At 39.9% G+C, this 25,234-nt stretch overlaps 1 protein-coding gene across 2 annotated transcripts; it reads right to left on the reverse strand.

Annotated features, from left to right (window-relative positions):
• Nucleotides 1–3,520: 3,520 nt before the first annotated feature.
• On the reverse strand, nucleotides 3,521–18,661 carry LOC307046912 (tetratricopeptide repeat protein 39C-like). Of its 2 annotated transcripts, XM_079693579.1 has the most exons (14): nucleotides 18,079–18,661; nucleotides 16,741–16,789; nucleotides 13,293–13,421; nucleotides 12,208–12,322; nucleotides 11,017–11,377; nucleotides 7,646–7,814; nucleotides 6,997–7,090; nucleotides 6,797–6,904; nucleotides 6,595–6,704; nucleotides 6,370–6,493; nucleotides 6,170–6,267; nucleotides 5,980–6,084; nucleotides 5,848–5,886; nucleotides 3,521–5,722 (listed from the first exon to the last, which is right to left on the reverse strand). In XM_079693579.1, the coding sequence occupies exons 1-14, from the start codon at nucleotides 18,306–18,308 to the stop codon at nucleotides 5,633–5,635; spliced, it is 1,821 nt and encodes a 606-aa protein (XP_079549705.1). In that variant the 5' UTR covers nucleotides 18,309–18,661; the 3' UTR covers nucleotides 3,521–5,632. The 2 variants fall into 2 exon arrangements, with proteins under 2 accessions (XP_079549705.1, XP_079549706.1); XM_079693580.1 differs by lacking the exons at nucleotides 11,017–11,377; nucleotides 12,208–12,322; nucleotides 13,293–13,421; nucleotides 16,741–16,789; nucleotides 18,079–18,661 and adding an exon at nucleotides 9,945–11,016.
• Nucleotides 18,662–25,234: the final 6,573 nt, after the last annotated feature.

Below are 25,234 nucleotides of genomic sequence, written 5' to 3' on the forward strand. Positions count from 1 at the left end.
CAAACAGGACATTTTTACCTTACATTTCGCTAAGAAAATTATATTTTCATGAATCACAAATAAGAAAATGTTTGTGAACATCCTTTTTTAATGAATAACAAACATTACAAAAAGAACTGTCCCACTGCAAACAAAATAAATAGGAACATTGTGTGAGTCTGTTCTTTCTGGTCATTCTGGATATATTAAATAATCTACCATGAAAGCAAACTAGACATCTTTTTGAAGTCACTCATATAAGGATATTGACTATTTATCCTTATAACTGAAATGTAACGCACCATAAAATTAACAATTATCTCGATAATGGAATGGAAAAAATGATGGCAAATCACCAGGACCAACTTATTTTGTGTTGAGGGTTTTTCACATGATCCGTGATGAAAGATCCTATAGGCTGCTGTCCTATTCCTATTGTGTAACATATTTTAACTTTAATTTTTTTTCAAAGATGGCACATTTGCAATAACCCAAACCCTAAATGGAATATCCATAGTTTGGTTTTTATTGAATCAGGGGGAATAAAGGAGCACAAAAACTAAATTGTTGTGAACAGAGTTTATTAGTTCAAGCCAGGGACATCCAGCTAGACATCCAGAGACAGACAAAGCATGTCTCTGCACTAAACACACTGTTTGTTCAGTGGAGCCCACAATATAGCATCTCCAGTCTGGCCACAGAAACAGGATCATAGCATAAATATTATCATGTTTACTTTGCTAACGTGGTGTTCCTGTATGCCTCTACCTGTCGTGCATTCTGAAGGAAGTATGGTCATATGTTTCCCTGCTCCCTCTGTTTACTGAAATAAATACTTAAAGTCAAATGGTAATCTACAATACATAAAGACCCATACATTTTTTTAGTTTTTTTATAAGAATTCATTCAAGTTGACTATTATTAAAATATAAACTAAATAAATATTCTAAAAAAATGTGTCTCAACAATTTCTTATCAAAAAGAAACATACAAATATTTTGTAGAACAGCGTGTGTAAAGGTGGCCCTAAAAAGCATTGAGTGAAACAGAGCTGAGATGCAGAAGATGTTTCTGTAGTGAAGCTCTCAGAAAGTCATTGAGCTGATCTCCCAATTGGAGATGTCAGCGTGTCCTTGTACAGCTGACCCCTGCACTGCAGTGTGCTCATGGTCTGGTGGCTAAAGAGGGTGTCACTATAAGATAAATTCATTTTCTTTTTACTGTCATCCATCTAAAGACATCAGAATAATTTAACTTTTAATGTTGTACATTTAATGTTTTTGCATAGACGTACTATCTGTTATTCACTGCAAATTCTGTATTTTAAGATTTATATGAATGTTTGCTATTGTCCTATCTGTAAATGGAGCTAAACACACACAATTGTACAGGTGTGTATAAATGAAGGCTGCATTTGAAGATGGGTGGGGTTCAAATAAGGTTAGCAGGGAATGATTGAGGAAGGCCCCTATATTAGCAGCACATTGGGCAGATAATGAGAAAGAAACGGTGTAAAAAATGAACCTTTCTTTCCTTCTTTTGCTTGTATCAATATAAAAGTGGATCGCACATCAGCGTTAGGAGCAATAAAGACCAGTGAACAGGAACTCTTTCTCGTGGATGGATACTGTGGCTGCTCAGGTTTCAGCCTGAGTGAAACACAATGCAATTGTTTTGTGACCTTGCTGTTTGTACAGTCTCTCTCTGCTCTCTCTCTGCTCTCTCTCTCTCTCTCTCTCTCTCTCTCTCTCTCTCTCTCTCTCTCTCTCTCTCTCTCTCTCTCTATCTCTATCTCTCTCTATCACCGAAACACTCTATCATCCTTGTATAGAAAATCATATCGTTATTGTCTACAGCAGCACGCAGAGAATATGAGTGAGAATCAGAACAGATAAAAAGGAAGATGTCACTTGCATGAATCATACTAAATGATGTGTCCCATATACACTTGTCCTCTTGGTTTTTAAGGTGGGTCAAGCTAAAGGCTCGGTTCTATAAGTGAGTGTAAAAGGAAATATATTTAGATTATTTAGAAGTAGCTACCAGCGGCCACTACAGTAAATGCAGGAGGAGTGGTGATATTGTTTCCGGCCTTCCTCCCAGCTCTGTTCTGCCATGTCTAAACTCAGTAGCACAGGAGCCTGAATAATTCATTGGTTCAGTGAGCGGCTGCATTCAGCCCGGTGTGACGGACACGTTTTCTTAAAGAGACTCTCTTGGTGTGTGTCTATCAAAGCATGTCAGGCAAACTCCCACCACGACCACATTCAACATGGAAACTGAATATCATTAATTAAAAGATAATTAACAAATCCTTTTCTCATGGTCAATTAAAGGAACTGCTGATTATTATTATTATTATAGATTTTTGGATTAAACAATTTAAAAAAAGAAGAAAACTTCAATTTCTTTACTTTAAATTGCCTTTTTATTTAATTTTTTTAATAAATGACATTTTATGGACTATTATTGGGATTATTATTATTATTAAACATTTTAACTTAATGATTGGTTATTACAATATCTCCATATGTAAAGTAAATGTACTGATTATATATCATTATGGCCCATTTCCCAAATTAAATATTAAATATAATTATAATTATTGATGCATAAATGTGTAGCCGTAACTTTATTGTGGCAGCTGGCAAAGGTAAAGCTAATTTTAACTACTTACCATACTGCTCTATGTTATTGTTTGGTATAATCACAATAAGTAATTTTTGTATTTAATAGTATAACTCTAGAAATATCATGTACAAGTGGTCAAATAAAGTGATGGAATTTAAGTAAAAAGTAAAATATTTCCCTCTGAAATAAAATGGATTAGAATTATTAATTGAAATAAAATCTGGAGCATAAATACCCCAAACATTTTTGTAAATACTTGAGTATATTTATTCTTAGTCAATGTTTCGTCCTGCTGTCATCAGAACCAAAGTGTGGGATTTTGTCTGTGAGATAAGCTCCCTCTGGTGGAATAAAAACAAATAGACACCGTAGATTGGTACAATGTTTCAAGGTAAGAAAACATTAAACCACTTTCCAGAAGGTACAATAAAACCTCTGTCTTATCATTAGCTCAGAGCATTTGCCTCACTGGTCATGTTATGGAAAGATAAATAAAGGAGGACAGAGTATTGCCGCAAAACAGCTGCAAAGAGACCACAAAGGGTCTATAAAAACGGGCAAAACAACCCCCAAGCGAAGAAAGGGATTAACAAAAATCAGCGACACAGAGATACAAAATGACAGCCAAAAGACCAAAATAAGTTAAACAAAACATTTACAAAAAGAAAGAAAAGAACTAAGAGGCTAAAAAACGATACAGTCTGTGTGTAGGAAAGGTGGTGGTTTGGATCTCTTCCTTTATTGTTATCTCTGGGCCCATTGTCTCATTATCCACCAGGGCCTTGTACTGTATATATTTATTTTGAAATGTGAATATTGTGTAACCCTGACACATTTGAAATAACATCAACTGTCATAAGTGCAATTTCAACAGAAAATGTATCTCAGAGGCAAAGAAAGACAGCACATATTTGGCGAGGTTAATGGAGTTTATTGAGTTCATTGACACATTGGAACATCATCATCCTGACATGTACAATCAAATTCAACATAATGTCATGACAAAAGGAAATATAATTATAGTGACAGAAGTATTTGGTATGTTACTGACATTTCACCGCTACGTTACTTGCAATCGCACTGACCACTTGCACAGCGGTCAAATCCACATTTACCACAGTTTACATCCATTACAGCCACAGGGGGTGACAGCTCGGCATTAGTAAAACAAATGTCTACAACTTTGAACATGGGATGAAAAACAGATATTAATTGTTGAAAGCCTCTGCTGTAAGATTATTTTTCTTATATTGCTAGCCTGACGAATAATGACAAAAGGCAATAACCTGCACATAATGATTAGTATAGTACAGTGTGAAACTCTGTTGAGAAAGGTTTTTAAAATCACTCTTAACACAGAAATATTATTCTTTGCCAAATTCTAAATCATACTTTTCAGCTTTATCACAACACTGCAGTCTGTCCCGCTGTAAATAACATTTGCAAAAGTATTACTTCTGTTGTATTATAAATAAAATTGTCACTATTATGGACCATTTCAAAAGCTTGTACTACTAAAACACTATTAAAATAAATTCACTAGTAATATATGTTAATTAGGCTGACATTTAACAGCACCTTTAAATGGTAACATTACAGTACAGAGTGTACTGTGTTATAAAACCGTATACATGTATTTGCATGGATGGACATACGCGTACATCTGACTTCAATACAGTGTTATAGCCACTGTTACCCTGCCATACCATGCATAGTGCACAGGACCAATGCCCACTGTTTTCACATAAAAAAACAAAGTGTGGTGATTCCTCAATAACTATAAAGGTATGACATCTAAGTACTTCAATTATTTGTTTTTAGGTGACTAGTGAAGTATTCCCACAGTACAGTACCTAATTTTTTCTATATGGTTTGTGATTTTATTCCCACAATTAATATACTAAGTGGCCCCTTTGTGAAATGACCCAACATTCTTTTGCAATATGACCAGCTGTCTGATAATTGAATTTGGAAAAGAAGTGGAAATTGTTGACGAAAAATGATCAACCCATGGAGTATGGAGTCCTTTAAAATAATATTTAAAATCAAATATTCAATTTGACTTTTATTTCCCTTATCCTTTTCATGATATGTGATTAAGTTAGTCCCATTCACCAGTCATTGTGAAGTTGATATTTAGGGAAATATTATCTCATAAAAAATGTACTTTTATGTTCTGAATTTCTCACTGAAGGGAGGGGGAGGCAATAGTGAATTCCTCTTCATACACAAGCTAATGAGAAAACATTTTACTAGCTGTAGCTAATACATTAGGTTGGAAACAATTAAAGAAACAGTTAAAATGGTGGGTCAATGTTCTTGTTTGTTGCTGGGCACAGTGTCTATATCAATTCAATCTCTGTGTGTCCTGTGCAGAAACAGCCTGGTTTAGCACTAGGTCTTAAAGCAAGGGGAAACCGGTAGCTAATTAGCTTGGCCAGACTGAGAAAAAAATCTCCTTTGAAAAACCCTGAAGACGTCTTTTTATACAGAGCATTCTGTGTTTGAACACACTATAAGACAAAAATACAAAAATGAGGCCTGTGTCTAAATTTGAGTTTTGTGTCTGTTTTTGAGCTCCTAACGTTAAGTGCGGAGCGCTAGACACTTCTCATCCTTGATTGTAGCCATCTTGTCTATGTAGCGGAAGGCAATCCACCCACAAAATGTATTGGTGACTACCTTGCTGGCTTAAAATATATTCTGTACCGCTATAATTGTCTAGTTTAAGTTTTATGTTTAGTTTTTAACTTGCTAGCCATAGCTTGGCTAGCCTTTTCCTCTTTATTTCTAAGCTAGCATGAACACACCTACAGTAGCTATTTCTGTACAAAATGCACAGAGATCACACTTCATATCAATCTGACTGGGTAAGATTACAAACAAATGTATTTCCCCAAATACTTTAAGAATGAAAAAGAGTCTGTTCACTGGGTTGTGATACAGTCATTTTGATTGGTTTAAAACTTGGTGTAAAAAGCTATGAGCATAGCTTTAGACATTGCAGCTATCCATGCTGGAGTCATTGAGGCACAACTTCCTTCAGAGTAGCCAGGGCTGAATGGATGCGGACATGAAGCCTGTTCTCAAAGTCATAGTCCGTAAAGTCCTCCTAAGATAGATAAATGGATGAATAGATCAAACATGTTATTAGACACCTCTTACATGCAATACATTTATAATATTTTAATAAACAAATTAATTCTAAATTAGAATATTGCTGTGTCGATATTTTACCTTAGCTTGAAGTAGAAATGACCTCCCCTTTCCAACAGTCTGGATTGTAATATAGAAAGGACCAGGTTATAACTGTGCATGTAGTCACATCATTAAAGTCTAAATAAAAATGTGAATGCTGTGAAAACTGACCTCCTGTTTGGCAAGGAGTATGCATCCAAGCTCATAGACGGCATATGGCTGAACATAAGAGTTGATCTGTCGTCCATACTCATCTCTTGCAGCCAGCTGGAACGACTGGATGACAGATCAAATGGAAAAAAGAGTGAGCTGAGAAACATTCAAAGAGCAAAGTAATTCAGTGCTTAATGCCGACTGATACCTGAACAGCATCCCTCATATTTCCATGACATTTGTGAACAGCACCAAGAAGAAGGTGTTTCAGACCCCTGCAGGAAGCCTCATCTAAACTCTGCAACACTGAACAGAAATACAGAGAAATAACACAGGGGTAAAAATAATTTCTTAGACATCCAGCTGCAGCTCACTTTTACTGCTATACAACATGAAGGTTACATTTACCTTGATTCATTATCTGCAGTTTAGATGAGGAGCAGTTTTGAAGTGCTTTCCACAGATACAGCACTTCAATTACACCGAGGATGCATAACTCTCTGGTGGGAGAGATCTTTCTCAATCTCTCAGCCTGCAGATAGGCACCGTAGAGAGAAGGAACACTTTTGTGACACACTTGTGATGACCTTGGAAAAAGAGGGGGAAAAAGGCTAAATCTGCAGCAAAACTCACTCTTTTGACTGCAAACTGCTCTATCTGGTTGTTTTTTCTCTTGAACAGCTTCTGCACATCTTTGAAGACACCGTTGGCTCCATCCAGGTCACCTGAAGCACCCTGACAAACTGGAAAAACATAAAGAATACAAGGTAACATACTTACATACAGTACAGATATCCAAGCAGTGTAAGCATATGTTATGGTGGGACAGGCTTACCTCCGGTCAAGTAGGCATAGTAGCACTGGGACCAACGCGACTCATTCTTCAGCCTCTCAAACGCTCTGTATGCATCTTCAAAATTCATCTCTATCATGCTACACCAACCTGAAACAAAAATAAGAGTCAAATGAATCCCTCGCTGTGATCAACGCTTAGTGGCCAGTATGTCACAACTAACCTAACATATAAACACATACCAATCTCATAGAGACACACATGCTGGATCTCTCTTTGGTCTGATGCAAGCTCTAATGCATCATGGAAACAGGCCAAAGCACTGTTGATATGGCACTGTGGACAAAGGAGAGAGCACACATCAGCAGAGGTTCTGTTGGACACACACGACATGCATGTGTTGAGTAATGGAGGAATACAAATAGATTGTGGATTAGATGGTGAGTTAATGAGCCATCTGACATGCATGTTTTACTTTTTCGTTTGTAAAAAAACCTTGTCTTTTTTGTTTTAATACTGATTTTGGCCAGAAAAGGCAACCAACATTTTAGAATTTATCCTAAAATAAAAACACACTCTGAAGGCGTTTCCGTTATGAAACAAAAATACCCAAACAGGACAACGACGTGTGGTAGCGACCTGTCAATCACAAGGTAGCCACACCCTAAGCATACGCTATTTATAATCTAAGACAGTAAAAAGTGCTTAATCCAGACAAAGATCATTTCACCTGAAATTTGATCACTGCCGCCTCTAAGGGCTTCTGAGGACTCTTTTCAGATTCTTCTATAATAAAAAATGTCTTTCTATTTCCCATCGAATGTCTTTGTCTAACATTACATACAAAAATAAATCACTTCAATGAGGTTTGATAGAGTCTGCTGCACATACCTCTAGCCTGTGAACTCGTCCTTTAAAGAACATGAAGAGAGATGAGTTGGGGTAAACCACAGACTTCCTCTGCAGAATTGCTTTGGCTTCCAGCAGCCCCTCATGTGTGTCGGAGCCATCCAGAGCAAAGAAGGGCAGCACTACTGTGTGGTACCACAAGAGGGCCAACCTGAGCAACACAAGAGGCACTCTGTCAGTCAGAAAACTGAGATCTGCAGCTCTATCAGAATCTGTAATACACTGAATAACATGAAAGGTAAATGTGACAGAGCACTGTTAGTTGTATTTACTTAAAAAGGCATGAAATGTTTTTCAGGTATGTATAAACGTAGGCATGTGAGCATGAACATGTTTACAAATTATAATAATTACGTTTTATATGTGTAGTATTTTTCATACACCTGGTGCAGCTCAAAGTGCTTTCGTAACATGGCACACATCACAAATTAAAACAGAGAACAAGAAGTTCACTTCAGGTCAGACGGTAAAACCTTTTTGCACACATGCAGCATAAGAGCGAAATATAACAGTTCAACGGACACAGGGAGGTAAAAGGTACGATAATAAAGAAATAAAAATAAACTAATAATGAAGATTAAAAGACCAATTAATTTATATTTGAGAACTGCCATCAAAGTTTAATTTACAGTTTGAAGATCAAGCCCAAGCCATTATCACCTAAACCAGCGTTTCTCAAAGTGTGGGGCGCGCCCGCCCCACTGGTGGGGCGCAGAGATGTGATAGGTGGGTCGCGAATGGACGCGATGAACGGGAGTTGTTTTTTTAATATATATATACATTTTTTGGACCTCAGGCCGGAATCGAACCTGGGTCCTCAGTGGACTGTTACAACCGGAGACTCGCAACGGCGGTGGACTTTCACAGCATCGGAGCCGCCGGAGCCGCCGGAGCCGCCGGAGCCGCCGGAGCCGCCGGAGCCGCCGGAGCCGCCGGAGCCGCCGGAGCCGCCGGAGCCGCCGGAGCCGCCGGAGCCGCCGGAGCCGCCGGAGCCGCCGGAGCCGCCGGAGCCGCCGGAGCCTCGCAACGGCGGGTGTTTGAGGCAGTGGATACGGTACCGGCGCAGCGGCGCTGTGAAAGTCCACGGCCCACCTACGTCAGAGACAGCAGCCCACCAAAGGCAGCGGCCCACCGGGAAAAGTCCCTAATCTGGCCAATCCGAGCCTGCTCACACACACACACACACACACACACACACACACACACACACACACACACACACACACACACGCACGCACGCACGCACGCACACACACGCACACACACACACACACACATACACGCACGCACATACACACGCACGCACGCACGCACACACACGCACACACACACACAACAGCGTTGCAGTCGGGAAGAAAAGCAACGTGGAGCGGCACCTCACCACCTTATAATTGGATGACCAGACGTCCCCGTTTTCCGGGGACAGTCCCCGTTTTCCGGGGACAGTCCCCGTTTGTATTGGCCTGTCCCCGGTTGAAACTGTCCCCGGGAAATGTCCCCGTTTTTTTAATATACGTTAAAAACACATAGCAAGGTGAAATAAAACGTTTCATGTCAGGAAACACTGGGTAAACAGACTGTGGTCAAGCCAGCCCCCACTTCTGAAAACACAGTCAAGCCTGTCCGCACGTTGAATTGCGGTGCGCGTATATCCTATGCATTACGGTAGAGGCCTGTAAAAACTGCCTTCAAAATAAAAGCGTTTACTCGGTCAATAACAAATATACCTAAAAAACACACCAAACATATTCATATATACTGGAGCTTAAATTAAGAAATATGTACAATATAATGTGATCAATAATAATTTAAAACAAACTATGTATAACTACCACATTATAACTGAGTGAATGTAAGGATACAGTTATGAAGACATATCTGACATTTCCACTGGGTGACTAATTTCTATTGATGTTGACAACATCTCACAACACTCCTAAAATAACATTAGTTTCTGAAGCTAAGAAACGCCTGTGATCAACCTAAACCCTGCTCTTTCCGTCCCTCTTTGAACCCTGTGTGAGCGGAGAGGCTCACACATACATTTTCTTTTAGTAAACATTGAAAACGGGTCCCACAGACTCAAACAGCACACAAAGGTTAAAGGTAAGCATATAATAATGTTCAAATGCGCTAAATATATACACTGCAAAAAAACAAAAAAAGAGGAGTGAAAGTAGCTCACGACTTGTTTTGTTTTTTTAAAGTAGCTCTCATCCTAAAAAATGTTGGAGACCCCTGTTATAGAACGATACATTTGACAATTTTAAGCTTGGCCTACCATTTTATTGGAGCGATGAGGAACAGGTGGGGCTTGAAAAGGCCCACCTCCCTGTCCTTGGAACAGCAGATGATGGCGGGTTGAAGGTCACACATTAGTAAGTGAACCATGTCCATGCCCTCTTCACATGTGAATCACAGACATACCCTTATTAAAATATATTAGCATGTCCAGCAGCAGTGGAATCAAAAGGTTATCAGAGATGCTCACAGAGGGTTGTTATTATGGGGGCCAGGATTAGCATAATTATTGTATTAAAAAAATATATTCCTAGTTAACAAATGATGATGTCTAATTTGAGTGATGTTCCATGATATATTGTAATGGGTTACAAGTGAACATTCATTTTAAAGAGTTACAAGGCAACAGCACCGAGAAACACTGATTTAATTCATACTAAAAGTTCCCAGGATCTAGTGATAAAGGTTCCCGGTTATAATATGCTGCTGGTCTGGGATATATTGCTTACCAAAATCAAAATACATATTTAGGTGCAATTTTTGAAAAGTAAGCGTTAGATAATGCCTTATATTTTAACATTTTAACCAGTATGTGTTACAATCCATATTTTTAAGGACTATTTCCTAAAATAACATTCTTCTAATACTAAGAGTAGAAAAACTGAAAAACAGAAATCTCCACTCATTCATATCGTTATTCTGTTGAGGGGTTTGGTTAAATCTTGTTAATAGCCCGATTTATTTTCACTTATATTCCTTGAAAATATGGCGATTTATGATTTTCAGATTTTTGGAGTGACACAATGATTCTGAAAGCTTCTTCTGTAATATGGCAACAACATAAAACAATAATTTTTGAACCATGCTTCACCCAAAGGTCAGTTTAATGTTTGCGGAAATGTATAATAATAATAATCACATATTTCATAAGATAATTCCTCGTTTGCATATTTAAACATGATAAAAGTTTAATAATTGTCTTAATATAATAAATGAACTGGGGAAGTTTGATGGTAACATTTATTATGGTTTTCAGTTCAGTTCCCCCATCAGCACCAATGCTGTGTCTCTGTTATAAAAACTGAATAATAATTAAAAGGAAGTTTACTCACGTAGCGAGTGGTGCCTTCATGTCCTTGCTCTCGCTTGCATACATGAGGGAGGACAGGCCCTGGTGACGGTCGCCGGGGAAACCCAGCAGGTTGATGATCTTGAGCAGGTGAGGCGGTACCATGGAGATGCACAGGTGGAAGAGGCCGTAGCCGAAGCTGACGGAGCCCTTGAGCCGGTCCAGGGCCTCGGCCGTCACGCAGCTCTCCACTGGGGCGTTGTGGTTGGCGTTGTCCGTGGTGAGGGGCTCCTGGTGAAGGGAGGACCTCTGCTCACTGCCCGCCTGCAGCTGGCTGATGTCACTGTGGCACTTGTTGTACATCTTCCACGCCTTACGGAGAATCCAGCCTCCTTTGATATAAGCTGGTAGTGGAAACAATAAACTTTAGAATAATTGATGTAATTAAACCAACCTAGGTGATCTCTAACCAGTGGTTACCAACCTTTTTTGTCTCGTGTACCCCTTGAGCTGGTCACCATTCCATAAGAACCCCCTCACTCATCTGTCTTGTATTAAACCCTTTGTAATTGTATTTAACCCAACTTTTTACCCACACTCCTGTTGTGTTTGGTGTTCTGGTGCCGCTGCAGGGATGGCTTCATATAATTATATTCCAGGTCTTGGCCAGCCTCCTAAACCCGGTTCAGCAGCGACGGTACCGCCGGCTGTATGTTTATCCCTGGCTAATCATGCATCCATTCTTACTGCCACTTTGCAGCTAATGTAAGCTAATTGCTATGTGCGGCGCCACAGTGTGAACACGAACTACAGTGGTGTTACAATCCACACCATCCCGGGAGGAACTGTTACTTGCGGAAGCAGAACTAGACCACCGACACCAGGCTTATTTAAAAATGTTTTTTGTGTGGAAATAAATTGCATTCCCTTATTTTTCTACAGACCCCCTGCAATCCCTGCAAGTACCCCTACAGGTCCCCGTACCTCCGGTTGGGAACCACTGGAGTAGTACACATACTCATGTACAAATGTAATTAATTGTTTCAGTTATTTAGAGTATATTGCAAGTTATCAGTTTCCTCACTTGATTATTTATTAATACAGTCTGTGGTTCTTCAAACTGGGGGCGTGTCAACCGTTCTTTACTATTGGTAATTTACTGAATATGGAGTAGTTCCCCCACAAAAAAACGTTCTTTTAAGCTCACACTCTCTGGTCTGTTTGATTTGATTACCTGAGAGTTCCTGCTTGACGAAGGAGAGCACGGCGAGGTACACCTGACAGTCAGCAACGATGATCTGTCTCTGCAGGCGGTCCACCACCACCACGCCCGACCTCTGTGAGTCCATCTGCAACACACACACACACACACACACACACACACACACACACACACACACACACACACACACACACACACACACACACACACACACACACACACACACACACACACACACACACACACACACACACACACACACACACACACACACACACACACACACACACACACACACACACACACACACACACACACAATATGCGTTATAAATATGCCACTTTACCCAGAGGCTGGCAGGGTTTCTTGAATGACCCGGGGCCCCCACACTCCTCACTCTGTCTGCTGATTACATTTCACAGAAGCAATAATTTAATCTGTGAGTGGGCTTGGTATGATCTCACCGCTGCCTGCATCATTAGGCACGATGCAGAGGATATAAACCTTGTTATCTGAACAGCAACCTGCTGTGGCGGCAAGCGACGTGGAAAACCTCAATTGGTGTTCTTGCCCCTCAACTTTGACGAAGTTTAGTTTTAAGGTTCAAAGTTCAAAGGTTCAAAAAACGTCATTGTCATATGCACAGATAGTGTAGTTATGCAATGAAAAACCTCACAGGCTCCTCCAACAATGCAACATAGATATGTATAAGACATAAAAGAAAAGAAAAAAAACAAATACAAATAGTGCAAGAAGAAACAAAGTAGAAATAAAATAGCACAAGAGAATGTCGCAAGAAGAATGGGCAACTGAGTAATGCAGGAGAAGGTAACTCTAAGTAAAATTGAATAAGATGAGCTGAAAATACAATGTAATGTGAAATGCTGTACAGTGAAATCAAAATACTGCTAATTGTAATAATAGATGCATATGTGAGATGTAAAGAGATGAATGTTATGAAGCTGTGATGGCACAGAACTCAGGAGTTAAGTCTGATGTGCGGGACGGCAGCAGACATAACAGTTTGCTGTGAAGGTGTCTTAATGCCATGTGTAATGTTTATATATTATATTTATTTTTTTATATTTTGAGCTTACACTCTTTTTAATCTTGTTCCTGATTGTCTCGATGACCCCGGCGCTGTCGCTTTCACACAGCTTCTCCGTGGTCCTCAGGTCGTCGCAGGCCGTCTGCATCTTCTCCTCCTCAAATGTCATCATGGCGTTCTGAATCAAAATGCAACGAAGAGGTTTGGTTCTAATATATCTTTAAGAAGAAACAATGTACTGCATTTTTATTCTGGGCGATAATGCAGCATCAATTACATCTTTCAATAAAATCATGTTGTGATGAAATCACATATCAAGCATATGCTAACTCAAGTTTCTCAGAAAATCTGATGTCAAATATTTTGATGGAGTATCATTTTAAGATTTTCTTTTTGTTTTTACATCACACTTTATATTACCACTGATTTGAATGCAGTGAACAAAGCGGACTCCAACAGGCAACTTTCATCTATCTCACGATCAGGTTTATTGAACGCTCTGTTAACACAGACACAGCCCAGGACGTGGCTCTCTGCAGAATGATGGAGGATTATCATGTGTGATGGTCCATGTGGATACACACTGCTGATGCTAAGTACAGCAGTGTGCTAGATTTTCATCACCCAACAATTCTGCTTATAGGAATACCCTGGTAGAGTTACATTAACAATTGACTTAACCCATTTAAACATTGTCAGTTTACAGCAGGAAATAAGAAAATAGGCTTTACAGTTGGGTAATTTATTTCGATGTATGCATGAATGTATTGCATTGCCAGACAAACACTATTGGTATGCTATTGTGATAGATATTGTTATCCAGATATTAAAACACCTAAGTGGGGATAGAACATTTGGTCTTGTTGAACAGAGCTATGCTTGAGCTGGTTTACAAACAGATGTCCTGTTAAAGGAGGAGAGGAGTGTAACTGTCTTGAAAAGGACAAAGGGCTCTTTCTGCATCACAATGAACAGAGGAACACAGCCACATCCGTACAGCTGTGTGTTGGAGTCAGAGAGATGCTGCACATAATGCCAGAATCATGTTTTACTAAAACCTTTTAGAACCATTAATGAGTGAGGACATAGTCATGTATACAAGGTGCAAAATGTAGAGATATATGAGTGACAATGTTTTCTTTTTCTTGTACGATGCATTAACTGAATATCCCTGTGCACGTCCGGTCACACCCCCACAGCCTTCAGGGCCAATTACTATCTGGGGACCGAGGATGACATCATCTCTGGATTCATGATGTGTCTTTGTGTGTGTGGGTCATCACGAGGCGACAGAGAGAGTGTGTGTGTGTGTGTGTGTGTGTGTGTGTGTGTGTGTGTGTGTGTGTGTGTGTGTGTGTGTGTGTGTGTGTGTGTGTGTGTCTGTGTGTGTGTGTGTGTGACTGTGTGTGTGTGTGTGTGTGTGTGGGGGTCATCACGAGGCGACAGAGAGAGAGAGAGTGTGTGTGTGTGTGTGTGTGTGTGTGTGTGTGTGTGTGTGTGTCTGTGTGGGTCATCACGAGGCGACAGAGAGAGTGTGTGTGTGTGTGTGTGTGTGTGTGTGTGTGCGTGCGTGCGTGCGCGTGTGTGTGTGTGCGTGCGTGCGTGCGTGTGTGTGTGCGCGCGCTGTTGTGATGCATCCATTATGTTAATGTGGGAAAGCAGCAGAGAGGAAGTCCGTGGTGACAATGGTAGCAAACACTTAGACAGTTTGGGTTATCCAAGGTGATTCTTGGAGTTTTTCTTCATAAACTATAAATCTTACTATATGCTATGCTGATGTACCAAATATAATCATTATTTTTCCCCTTTTGCATTCATTTGGAGGGGACATTAAATATTAGGGATGCACCGAATATTCGGCCGCCGAAAATTATCGGCCGAAAATGGTTAAAAAGGCCCTTTCGGCTTTCGGCCGAAAGGGTTTTAGCACCGAAAAAATATCACCGAATGTCAGGGAACAGGGTTACGTTGGTAAACTAACGTGTTGTTGTGATGACGTAATCAAAACGCGGCGACAAGCACGGCGCGCGACCATGCTCGCGGCTGGCTCACAGCTAACATGTCTGGCGCTTGGAGATATTTAAAAATATCAGAGAAAGAGGCGCGGATTGCGATTTGTAAAACGTGTTCAGCTGACATTTCTCGAGGGGGTGTAAATGCAAAGACTTTCACCACTTCAGGATTACTCCACCACTTGAAATCAAAACACCCGGACAAATATGCGGAGTAAGATCAAATCACAAGCACTGACAGCGAGAGACTGTTCAGCGCTGCCTCTCATGTGCTTGATGAGAAGAGGAACAGAATTATGGCTGATAAAGCAGAGAAGCTAATGTTCATTAAAAAGAACCTCCCACTTTTCCTTAATAAGTAGACAAGGCTGGCTTATCATAAGCTTATCTAGTTCTACATGTCTACTCTATACCCACTTTCCTGAACAATTTTCATTTTGAGTTATAATTCACCATCTCAGGTTATCATTAGGGGGAAATGACAGCAGCACAGTGTTCAATATATTGTACTTTCGGTATCTAAATGATACAATGTTGTTTACATTGCTCATGAGGACAGACCACCTTATTTGCAGATTCTTGAAATTGTAATTTAATTTGTAATTGATTGTGGATTTTGTATCCAGTTTTCACTTTATGTATCTTTATACAATGTTTACTACTTTGCTTATGAGGACAGACAGCCTTATTTACAGATTCTTGAAATTGAATTGTAATTTCATTTGTAAATACCGGTAGTTACATTCATGTGGATTTATCCAGTTTGCACATTTGTATGCATGCACTTATATGTGCATTTGTTGTTGTTGAAGGCCTGGCTGTTAGTCTTTATTTACACTATTTTGTAGTAGGCCTACTGGCCTAGATGTTTATGCAGTTTTAAAGCACCTTGGCTTTGTTCTGAATGCACTTTGTTGTAGTTATCCTACAGAGAAAAGAAAATGCACTTGACTTGGAATTAATGTACTGTATGCATTCAAAAGTGCTGAATAAATGTTTTATGGACCCATAATAGTGATTATTATTTAAGTTAAGTTTTGCCATAATCATGTCTTTTTCCATAATCAGGTAGCTGAACAACATTGGTAAAAAATGTATATATATATATTTCTATTAATCATTTTCGGCCTTTCGGCTTTCGGTTTTCGGCCAACCGTTTCCTATTTTCGGTATCGGTTTCGGCCAAGAATTTCCCATTCGGTGCACCCCTATTAAATATGCCAATATACTAACTGAAATGTTGAAATGGTTTTTATTAAAGGTTTTGTTGTTACAAAAATGAATGGTGTTAATAAAGAAAAATGGTGTGTACCCAAAAGAAAGCAAGATAACCTTTGGCCTTGCCAAAACATCAGTTAACAGTTCATTACAAATCATTTTCCAACATCCATTTTAACATCCGATATTTTTTATCATACTGTTTTGTTTTGATTCCTCTGGCCAGATGAATCACAAAAACAAACCACCAACTGAGAGGAAACTCACCAGGAAACTGACGAAACTGGCCCCAAAGCTCATCAGCGGGCTGTGGGTCCTACACAGAGAGGAGAGAGAGGAGAGATCCAGTAGACAACACCAACTGAATTGAATACTCTGTTGAGAAATGTAAGTATATGAAAGGAGCCACAGGGCTCCTGTTGAGCTCCTGGGCTCTGCCAAGGTGTCATAGTTCAAATAGTATTACAATTTGAATATATGATGATGGATTATTTTTTAGAATCTGCAGATGTTTTTAGTATGTATTACATTATCTTTCTTAAACATTTCTCTTTACTATAGAAATGAAGATAATAGACTATGTCAAATTATTTCAAGGGACATATATACTGTATCTGAATCAGAATATCTTTATTCTCATCATACATACACACACATCTCAATGACATTTCCTTGGCATCTCTCACTGCAGTAATAGAAATAGACACACATAAATAAAAGCACTGATAAAAGCAGAGGTTGCAGCAATGAGACGGCACTAAAATGAAAGGAAATGTCAATACTGTATTTACACATTTTACACACTATAACATTTAAAAATACAAAGTAAATATAACTGTGTTTTCATAAATAGATGCTAAAAGTAACCATTAGCTTAACAAATAGCCATACATATTTATAAATACTTGTGGTTACAGTCCGTATATTCTCTTTTTGATGGTGGCGAAACATTTGAGACGCACTTTGAAGGAGAGATACCTGGAAGCCTCACTCATGAGGAACAGGCTTTAACATTTAACACCTAATGACCATTCATTGAATCATGCCGTTATCTGTTCCATGAAGCAATGTTTGAACGGTTTGTATTCATGTGCTCCACCTTGAAGTAACCACATATTACATTGTTCCTGTAGCCTATCTTTTTGGACCTGCAACATACCGAAACACAGGGGTGTCAAACATAGGGCCTGCATACACCTGCCAAATAATTTCCCAGTTTGGGATTAACAAAGGATCTATCTATCTATCTATCTATCTATCTAGGCTATCTATCTATCTATCTAGGCTATCTATCTATCTATCTTTCTATCTATCTATCTATCTATCTATCTATCTATCTATCTATCTATCTATCTATCTATCTATCTATCTATCTATCTATCTATCTATCTATCTATCTAGGCTATCTATCTATCTATCTATCTATCTAGGCTATCTATCTATCTATCTTTCACAATGTACTTGTCAGCAATAAAACAAAGGGAAACATTTGGAGTTTTGGTTATTAATAGGTTATTTTGCTATGATTTTACTGGCCCACTTGAGATCAGGGTGCTGTATGTGGCCTCTGGTCTGAGTTTGCCCCCCCTCATTAACATGTGTTACCTGTATCTCCTGAAGAGCTCGTCGCTCTCCTTGAAGCCGTTGTTGAGCAGCATGTTGATGCCCTGCAGAGCCATCTCAGCATCATCTATGCGCTCCGCCTGCTCCTCCACCTGCTGCTGGCACTGCTCCGGACCCGCCATGTTTATCACAGCGCTGTCCGCCGGATCAGTACAGAAAGGATGGTGAGGATCAGAATGTGAAGGCGTTTCTCTTCTAAAACAAACCCGCATTGGTTTATTCCTGCAGAAAGGAGACCAATTCAACCTCGCATCTGCAGAAAAAGCAGAATGTTCCGCAGGCTGCAGACTGTGCGGAGGGACAGGCCCCTGGTGCCCAGACCCGGCTCTCACACTGCGGCCCGGCGACCTACACCCAGCATTGTTCTCTCCGCCGGCAGCCGCTCAGACATCAGCCAACTCGCCGTTATTTATCAGTAAATTAGCCATCCGTCAGTCCTCCGCTCCTCTCCTCTTGCAACAGCGTTACATAAGCAAGATCCGGTGCTGAGTCGACAGTCTCACGTAATGCAGCCCCGCGTCATAACGCACAGCACCGTGACAGGATGGAGATGGAGGGATGGGGAGGCTGAGCTGAAGCTGCATCCTGCCAGCCTCCACCCCTCCATCCCCCTGCGGGCACACGGCGACAGACAGATGTACAGAATCAACACATCTCCATCCGTCCGTGTATATCACGATTCACATTAAAACACATTTTAAAGGAAATAAAGGAAATGTTTTTCTTGAGATAAATCTGTCGTTTTTCCTATTTTACCTTAAAAAGTGCTATTTACATAGAAGTTATTAGTACTATTATTATTTGAATTATTACTTTTGAGTATATGCTCTTACTTTGAAGCATTTTTGGGAGTCAATAGTGTTCTGTTTCCTCTATGTATCTGACAGCTTTAGTAATTTAGTAGATTCAAATGATTAGCTCCAAATCATAAATAAACTCATACATAATTTATGATACAACGACGGATTAAGATATCCAGCGGTATTCAAAGTAACTGATCTCCACTTTAGCCGTGATACATTAATGCATCAATAATCATAATAATCCAGTAATCTGATACATGATTATGAAATTAAAACCAGTTTTACTTATACTTGTTGACTTTGTTAAGTGCATTTGATGCTTATAGCTTTTACTTTTCAAATGCAGTACTTTTACTTAGGTACAATATCTGAGTACTTCTTCCACCGCTGACTGTTTGCCACCAGTTTGTGATTTCCCTTTTGTCAGACAACTCCTGGTCCGTTGTAGCCTTTAATGACCTCGACACATGTTGCTTCTTCTTTTGGCTCTGAGTTGGACAAGGGCATCAGCGTTGACAAGGCATACGGTGATTTGTCTATTTGTCCTCTCAGTGTAAGTGCTTGTGATGTCCCCGTATACTTCCAAGCTCTGCACCTGCTGAGGCTGTGTTGGAAAGGGATGACACAGAAGTACCCATGAAAACCGTTGGGTTTCCTTGCCTTGATGATGACATTGAACGGTCCTGCGAGTATTTACCAATCCCCTTTCAATCACATTAGTACGGTGGCCGGCAGGTGCGAACGCGGAACAACGGCCCAAAACGCATACAAAAGCAGGAAACACCTGCAAATAATGAAATGAAAAACAAACAAACCCTGAAAACAAATACAACAGAAAACGCTGCATTTACAGAAATGATGCAAACCAAATACAACACACAAACCCCGAAAACAAACGCAACAAAAAAACGCTGCAAATACCAAAACGATATGCAAAGTCCAAAGCACGTACAAATCCCAAAACACATACAAAAAAAAAACATTCCGGAAGTGCTCCAGGCCTCTAGGGGGCGCGCTACGTGGAACAAATTGATGTCGGCCCAGACATAGAGAGAACAAACAAGAGTGATGGAAATCGGAGGAAAGAAAGTTCAGAGAGAGTTGAGAAAGATATAAAAAGGTACGTTTTGTTTTTATACATAGAGCGTCATATTTATATAGCTAGCGTTAGCGTGCCTAACTACTACACCAGTTGAGGAGAGGAGAGCTTCACGTGAAGAGAACATAAAGTGAGGGAAGAACATTATTAAAAGAGATGACAAATCAAGTGCAGGCAAATAGCCCGGGCCATAGTGAGAACCGCGGAGTGACAACATGTGAAGAGGGAAAAAGTAATGACAGGATATTGTGCATTAGACATGCTCAAGAACAAATATAGAGAAGACATTCAAGGAGAGAGAGAGACAAAACACAGATTCAACGGTAAACATGATGTATCTTTCTATTTATTTAGCTAACCACTATTTAGACTATGTGTTTTTGATTGACTTGATTAAATGGATTTACTACATCAATGCATGTGTTTTCAGGCTGCCATGTTTTGTCCTTTCTGTGGCCAACATCTGGGCACAGTTCAAGTGTTCTGTGGCTCCTGTGGCAAACATGTACAGTTTTTGGCAGAAGTTGAACACAACAGTAAGTTCACTTTTTTGTATTGTATCTGTTTCAAATGCAAGAAATAAGGATTCAACACACTACTCTGTTTAGAATACTAATTGGCAGGTGCATAGACTAGTTATCAGCATGAAGGACACATTTTTTCATTGTCTGTTTCTGTGAAATATGTAGAAGCCATCATTAAATTGTAGACCAATGCATGATTAAATACACAACGCTTATATTATACATTCATAACTGTGTATTAGCTCTATCTTTATAGAGAACATTATACATTTAGAATCAGATTTTGAGACAGTGAGCGGCTGGGAAAGTCACACCGCCATGGGGCACAAACAGTTGCTGACGTGATGTTTTCTTCATTCTCAGGCATTCCATAAGGAGGGTCAGGAACTCACGCTTGGGACCACCAGTGTCCACTCCATCATCGGTGAACTTAACTGACATCTCATGTTAGGGGTCGAATGAGGCACCTTTGAAGCCGCGGATTGCTGCACACATTGGCTCTATTAATATTGAACCTGCTGCAAGATGTATTTGTTCTTTTTGCAGAGAGTTTTGCAACAATGTCCTCCGCAGTCAGGTATCCTGTGCTGGGAAACACAAAGTGATGTATTGTAATATTAAATGATGAAGCTAGTAATAAGATTTACAGTATAGAATAGAAAAATTAAGTGGTAATAGTAACAATTTATAATGTTGCTCCATTTTGTCTTCTGGCTCAGACTGGCTATCAATAATGATAGGTGCATACACATTTTTGTAGTTGCTGCAGTGAGAAGACAGTTGAATAATTCTTTTCAAATACATAATACACTGAACAAAAATATTAATGCAACACTTTTGTTTTTGCTCCCATTTTTCATGAGATGAACTCAAAGATCTAAAACATTTTCTATATACACAAAATAACCATTTCTCTCAAATATTGTTCAGAAATCTGAAAAAATCTGTGATAGTGAGCACTTCTCCTTTGCCAAGATAATCCATCCCACCTCACAGGTCTGGCATATCAAGATGCTGATTAGACAGGATGATTATTGCACAGGTGTGCATTAGGCTGGCCACAATAAAAGGCCACTCTGAAACGTGCAGTTTTGCTTTATTGGGGGTGTCTGGGGGGGGGGTCCGAAAACCCTAGGGTTAAACCCTAACCCTAAACCTAACATGTCACCCATCTCCTTCGCATAGAGTTGATCAGGTTGTTGATTGTGGCCTGTGGAATGTTGGTCCACTCCTCTTCAATGGCTGTGCGAAGTTGCTGGATATTGGCAGGAACTGGAACACGCTTTCGTATACGCCGATCCAGAGCATCCCAAACATGCTCGATGGGTGACTTGTTAGGGTTAGGGTTAGGGTTTAACCCTAGGGTTTTTGGACCCCCCAGAACCCCCCCAATAAAGCAAAACTGCACGTTTCAGAGTGGCCTTTTATTGTGGCCAGCCTAAGGCACACCTGTGCAATAATCATGCTGTCTAATCAGCATCTTGATATGCCACACCTGTGAGGTGGGATGGATTATCTCGGCAAAGGAGAAGTGCTCACTATCACAGATTTTTTCAGATTTGTGAACACTATTTGAGAGAAATGGTTATTTTGTGTATATAGAAAATGTTTTAGATCTTTGAGTTCATCTCATGATAAATGGGAGCAAAAACAAAAGTGTTGCATTTATATTTTTGTTCAGTGTATATGCATGACAGTCATATTTACAAAAGGATGTCGATCCTCTTCCTGGTTTTTTTCAATACATTGGGGTCTAAACTGACAACAGCACTTTTGTCATACTCCTGCACAATCCTTGTAAACATTTGAAATGGATGCAACAAACAATATCTGATCTTTGAAAAATATTTGTGGGTGTTTTTTGTATCGTCTTCACTAAGATGTCAGATATTGTGGGTGTCATTTGGAAATGTATTAAAGTATAATTGTTCTGCTTCCTGGCAATGTTACCCACTGTGATTGGAGTCTATACAAACAAACAAACAAATGTAAAATAAAGATACACACCACACAACTGTGTCACGATGCAACTGTCAACCTTGTTTACCTATAGAAGTTGTTCTGACCCGGGCAGACTGGACCTCTTCCTGGAATGGGGTTGGTGCTCTATCCTATTTTTACCCAGGAAATAAGTGCACACAAAGGTATTTATTGATTTCATGTTCACAAATTCAAACCTACATGGTATAATTACATTTTTAATTAGTCTTACCCGATCAGACGCTGGTTGTGGGTGCCTGAGAGGTCTGATAAAGGTAAACAACAAATATATTCAAACTACTGTACTGTTAAAACATTATGCTTCTTGTGGCACAAAATAATATGTTGACAATGTTTTATTTTACTCTGGCAAACTGTTGTCCATTCGTGGAGTGCTCACTTTTGGAACATTTGGAATGTCCCACACCTGCATACACACAAATGACTGACTGAAATAAAATTAATTCACTTTAATTAAGAATAGATGCCACGATAAATCCAAAATGACCAAGGTACATTATATTGTTGACCGTCCTTTAACTCTCACATTAGGATTTATATTGGGGCACAATAAACCAACTCCTCTTTGCACCTAATATATAGATATGATGTCAAGAGTTCATTTAGGTGCACAGTGCTGTCTCTTGTCTTGCAAACTCTTTTACCAAACAAGCTAACGCTAGCTGGGTAAATATGACACTCTTTGTATCAAAACAAAACGTACCTTCTTATATATCGACTTTTTCCACTTCGATCAACTTTGTTTCCTCCGGCTTCAATTTCCATCACTCTTGTTCGTTCTCTCTATGTCTGGTCAGACATCAATCTGTTCCCCTAGAGACCTGGAGCACTTCCGGAATGTTTTTTTTTTGTATGTGTTTTGGGATTTGTACGTGCTTTGGACTTTGCATATCGTTTTGGTATTTGCAGCGTTTTTTCGTTGCGTTTGTTTTCGGGGTTTGTGTGTTGTATTTAGTTTGCATCATTTCTGTAAATGCAGCGTTTTTTGGTTGTATTTGTTTTCAGGATTTGTTTGTTTTTCATTTCAGGATTTGCAGCTGTTTCCTGCTAATGTATGTGTTTTTGGCCGTTGTTCCGCGTTTGCACCTGCCGGCCACCGTACATTAGTATGCATAAAAAGTAACAGGTGCTGTGACAGGTCACACCTGCTACTACTTATAAATTGACAGGTGCCTGAAACTGTAACTACTTATGCTAATGACCCCTTTGTATGCTAGTGACCCCATAAGGACCCCATTGTTTAGAGGTGTTGAAGTTGAGCAGAAGATAGTGAGTGTGTGTGTGTGTGTTCGTGTGTGTGTGTGTGTGTGTGTGTGTGTGTGTGTATGTGTGTGTGTGTGTGTGTGTGTGTGTGTGTGTTCGTGTGTGTGTGTGTGTGTGTGTGTGTGTGTGTGTGTGTGTGTGTGTGTGTGTGTGTGTGTGTGTGTGTGTGTGTGTGTGTGTGTGTGAGCGTGTGAGCCTGTCCCATACCCCCTCCTCCCCCTTCCTGCCATCTTATCAGTAGAGAGAGGGGAGATGGAATTTAAAAACAGCTACCTTACACTTGTATTGTTCTCTCTAAAAAACAGTGTCTGTAAAGTTGGGGGAGACTGTCTCCCCCCTTCCTGCCATCTCTCTGTTTTTGTTGTAATGCCAGTAGACAGAGTGGTGGAATTAGTTTAAAACGGTCACCTTACACTTTAGTTGTCCTCTCTAAATTAGATTGAAGGTTTTGTAATGATTAGTTTTAATTAAGGGCTATTGTTATTTTGGTTTATAAGGGGATAGGAGTTAAACTGTAAAAATGCACAGGATCATTCTAAGAAGAGTGAGAGGGCTAATGAGCCAGCACCATACTTCCTCTCTGCGTTTTCTTGACCTGTATCTGATCTTAAAAAACTCTGGTAAGTACTTTTTATTTTATTTTATAATATCATGTAATTATTTAATGTTGGTTGGTGTGTGTTAAATAACCTCTGTTGTATTTATTTTGTAACAGCACTATGGCTCGTAATGGTTTAGAAGCTTTTGGGAAAGTACCCGTACAAATAATGTGGTGTAGATTTTTAATCAAATCTTTTTTGTGTGTGTTTCAGTTCAGGAAAGTCTGAACCAAATATGAATTGGAATATTAGAGAGGATTAACTATTTTGGTGGAACCCCATATGATTCATTCCCTGTGGAAAGTGAGTATATATGTCATAGTCTGCTCCATCATTCACCAGTAGTTTTCCATTCACCTGTCTCACCTGTTTTCCACACCCACTCGTTAGCTCACTCTCTTTCTCTTCTGCACCCATTAGCTTCTGCCAGTATTTAAACCCACACCTTACACACACTCTTTGCCAGATTGTACTTGTCTTTCCCGTGTCTGATACTAGATTGCCTACCCGGTTCCGACACTGCCTGTCCCCGATCTGCCTGCTCTGCCTGTTCCCTGATCCTGCCTGTCCCTCGACTATCCTGTCTGGCCTGTTATCCGACCCTGCCTGTATCTACGCTGACCGCCTCGCTTATTCCCTGACTCTCTGCCTGTCCCTGACTCACCTTCTGCCTGCTGTCCTCCGGTGCTTTAAACTGCTCGGTTGGTATTCCTCAGATCCAGTGGAATCTCCAATAAAGTTTATTACCAATTCTCCTTGGTTTCTCGAGTGCTGCATTTGGGTTCTCCTTAAGGCTGTGACAGAACAATCTGGCCAGAACATGGACCCAGCGCACTCCTCTTCACCTAG

Source organism: Notothenia rossii (assembly GCF_949606895.1).
Source record: "Notothenia rossii genome assembly, chromosome: 1".
Taxonomy (NCBI): Eukaryota; Metazoa; Chordata; class Actinopteri; order Perciformes; family Nototheniidae; genus Notothenia; species Notothenia rossii.

Excerpts from the sequence above, each read along its gene's own strand:
- LOC307046912 (XM_079693579.1), bottom strand. The coding sequence starts at position 18,308 with ATGCGGGTTTGTTTTAGAAGAGAAACGCCTTCACATTCTGATCCTCAC. Across the intron at positions 11,378-12,207 it reads CGTCAAGCAGGAACTCTCAG|CTTATATCAAAGGAGGCTGG; the intron begins GTAATCAAATCA and ends TTCCACTACCAG. Across the intron at positions 6,705-6,796 it reads CTATGCCTACTTGACCGGAG|TTTGTCAGGGTGCTTCAGGT; the intron begins GTAAGCCTGTCC and ends ATGTTTTTCCAG.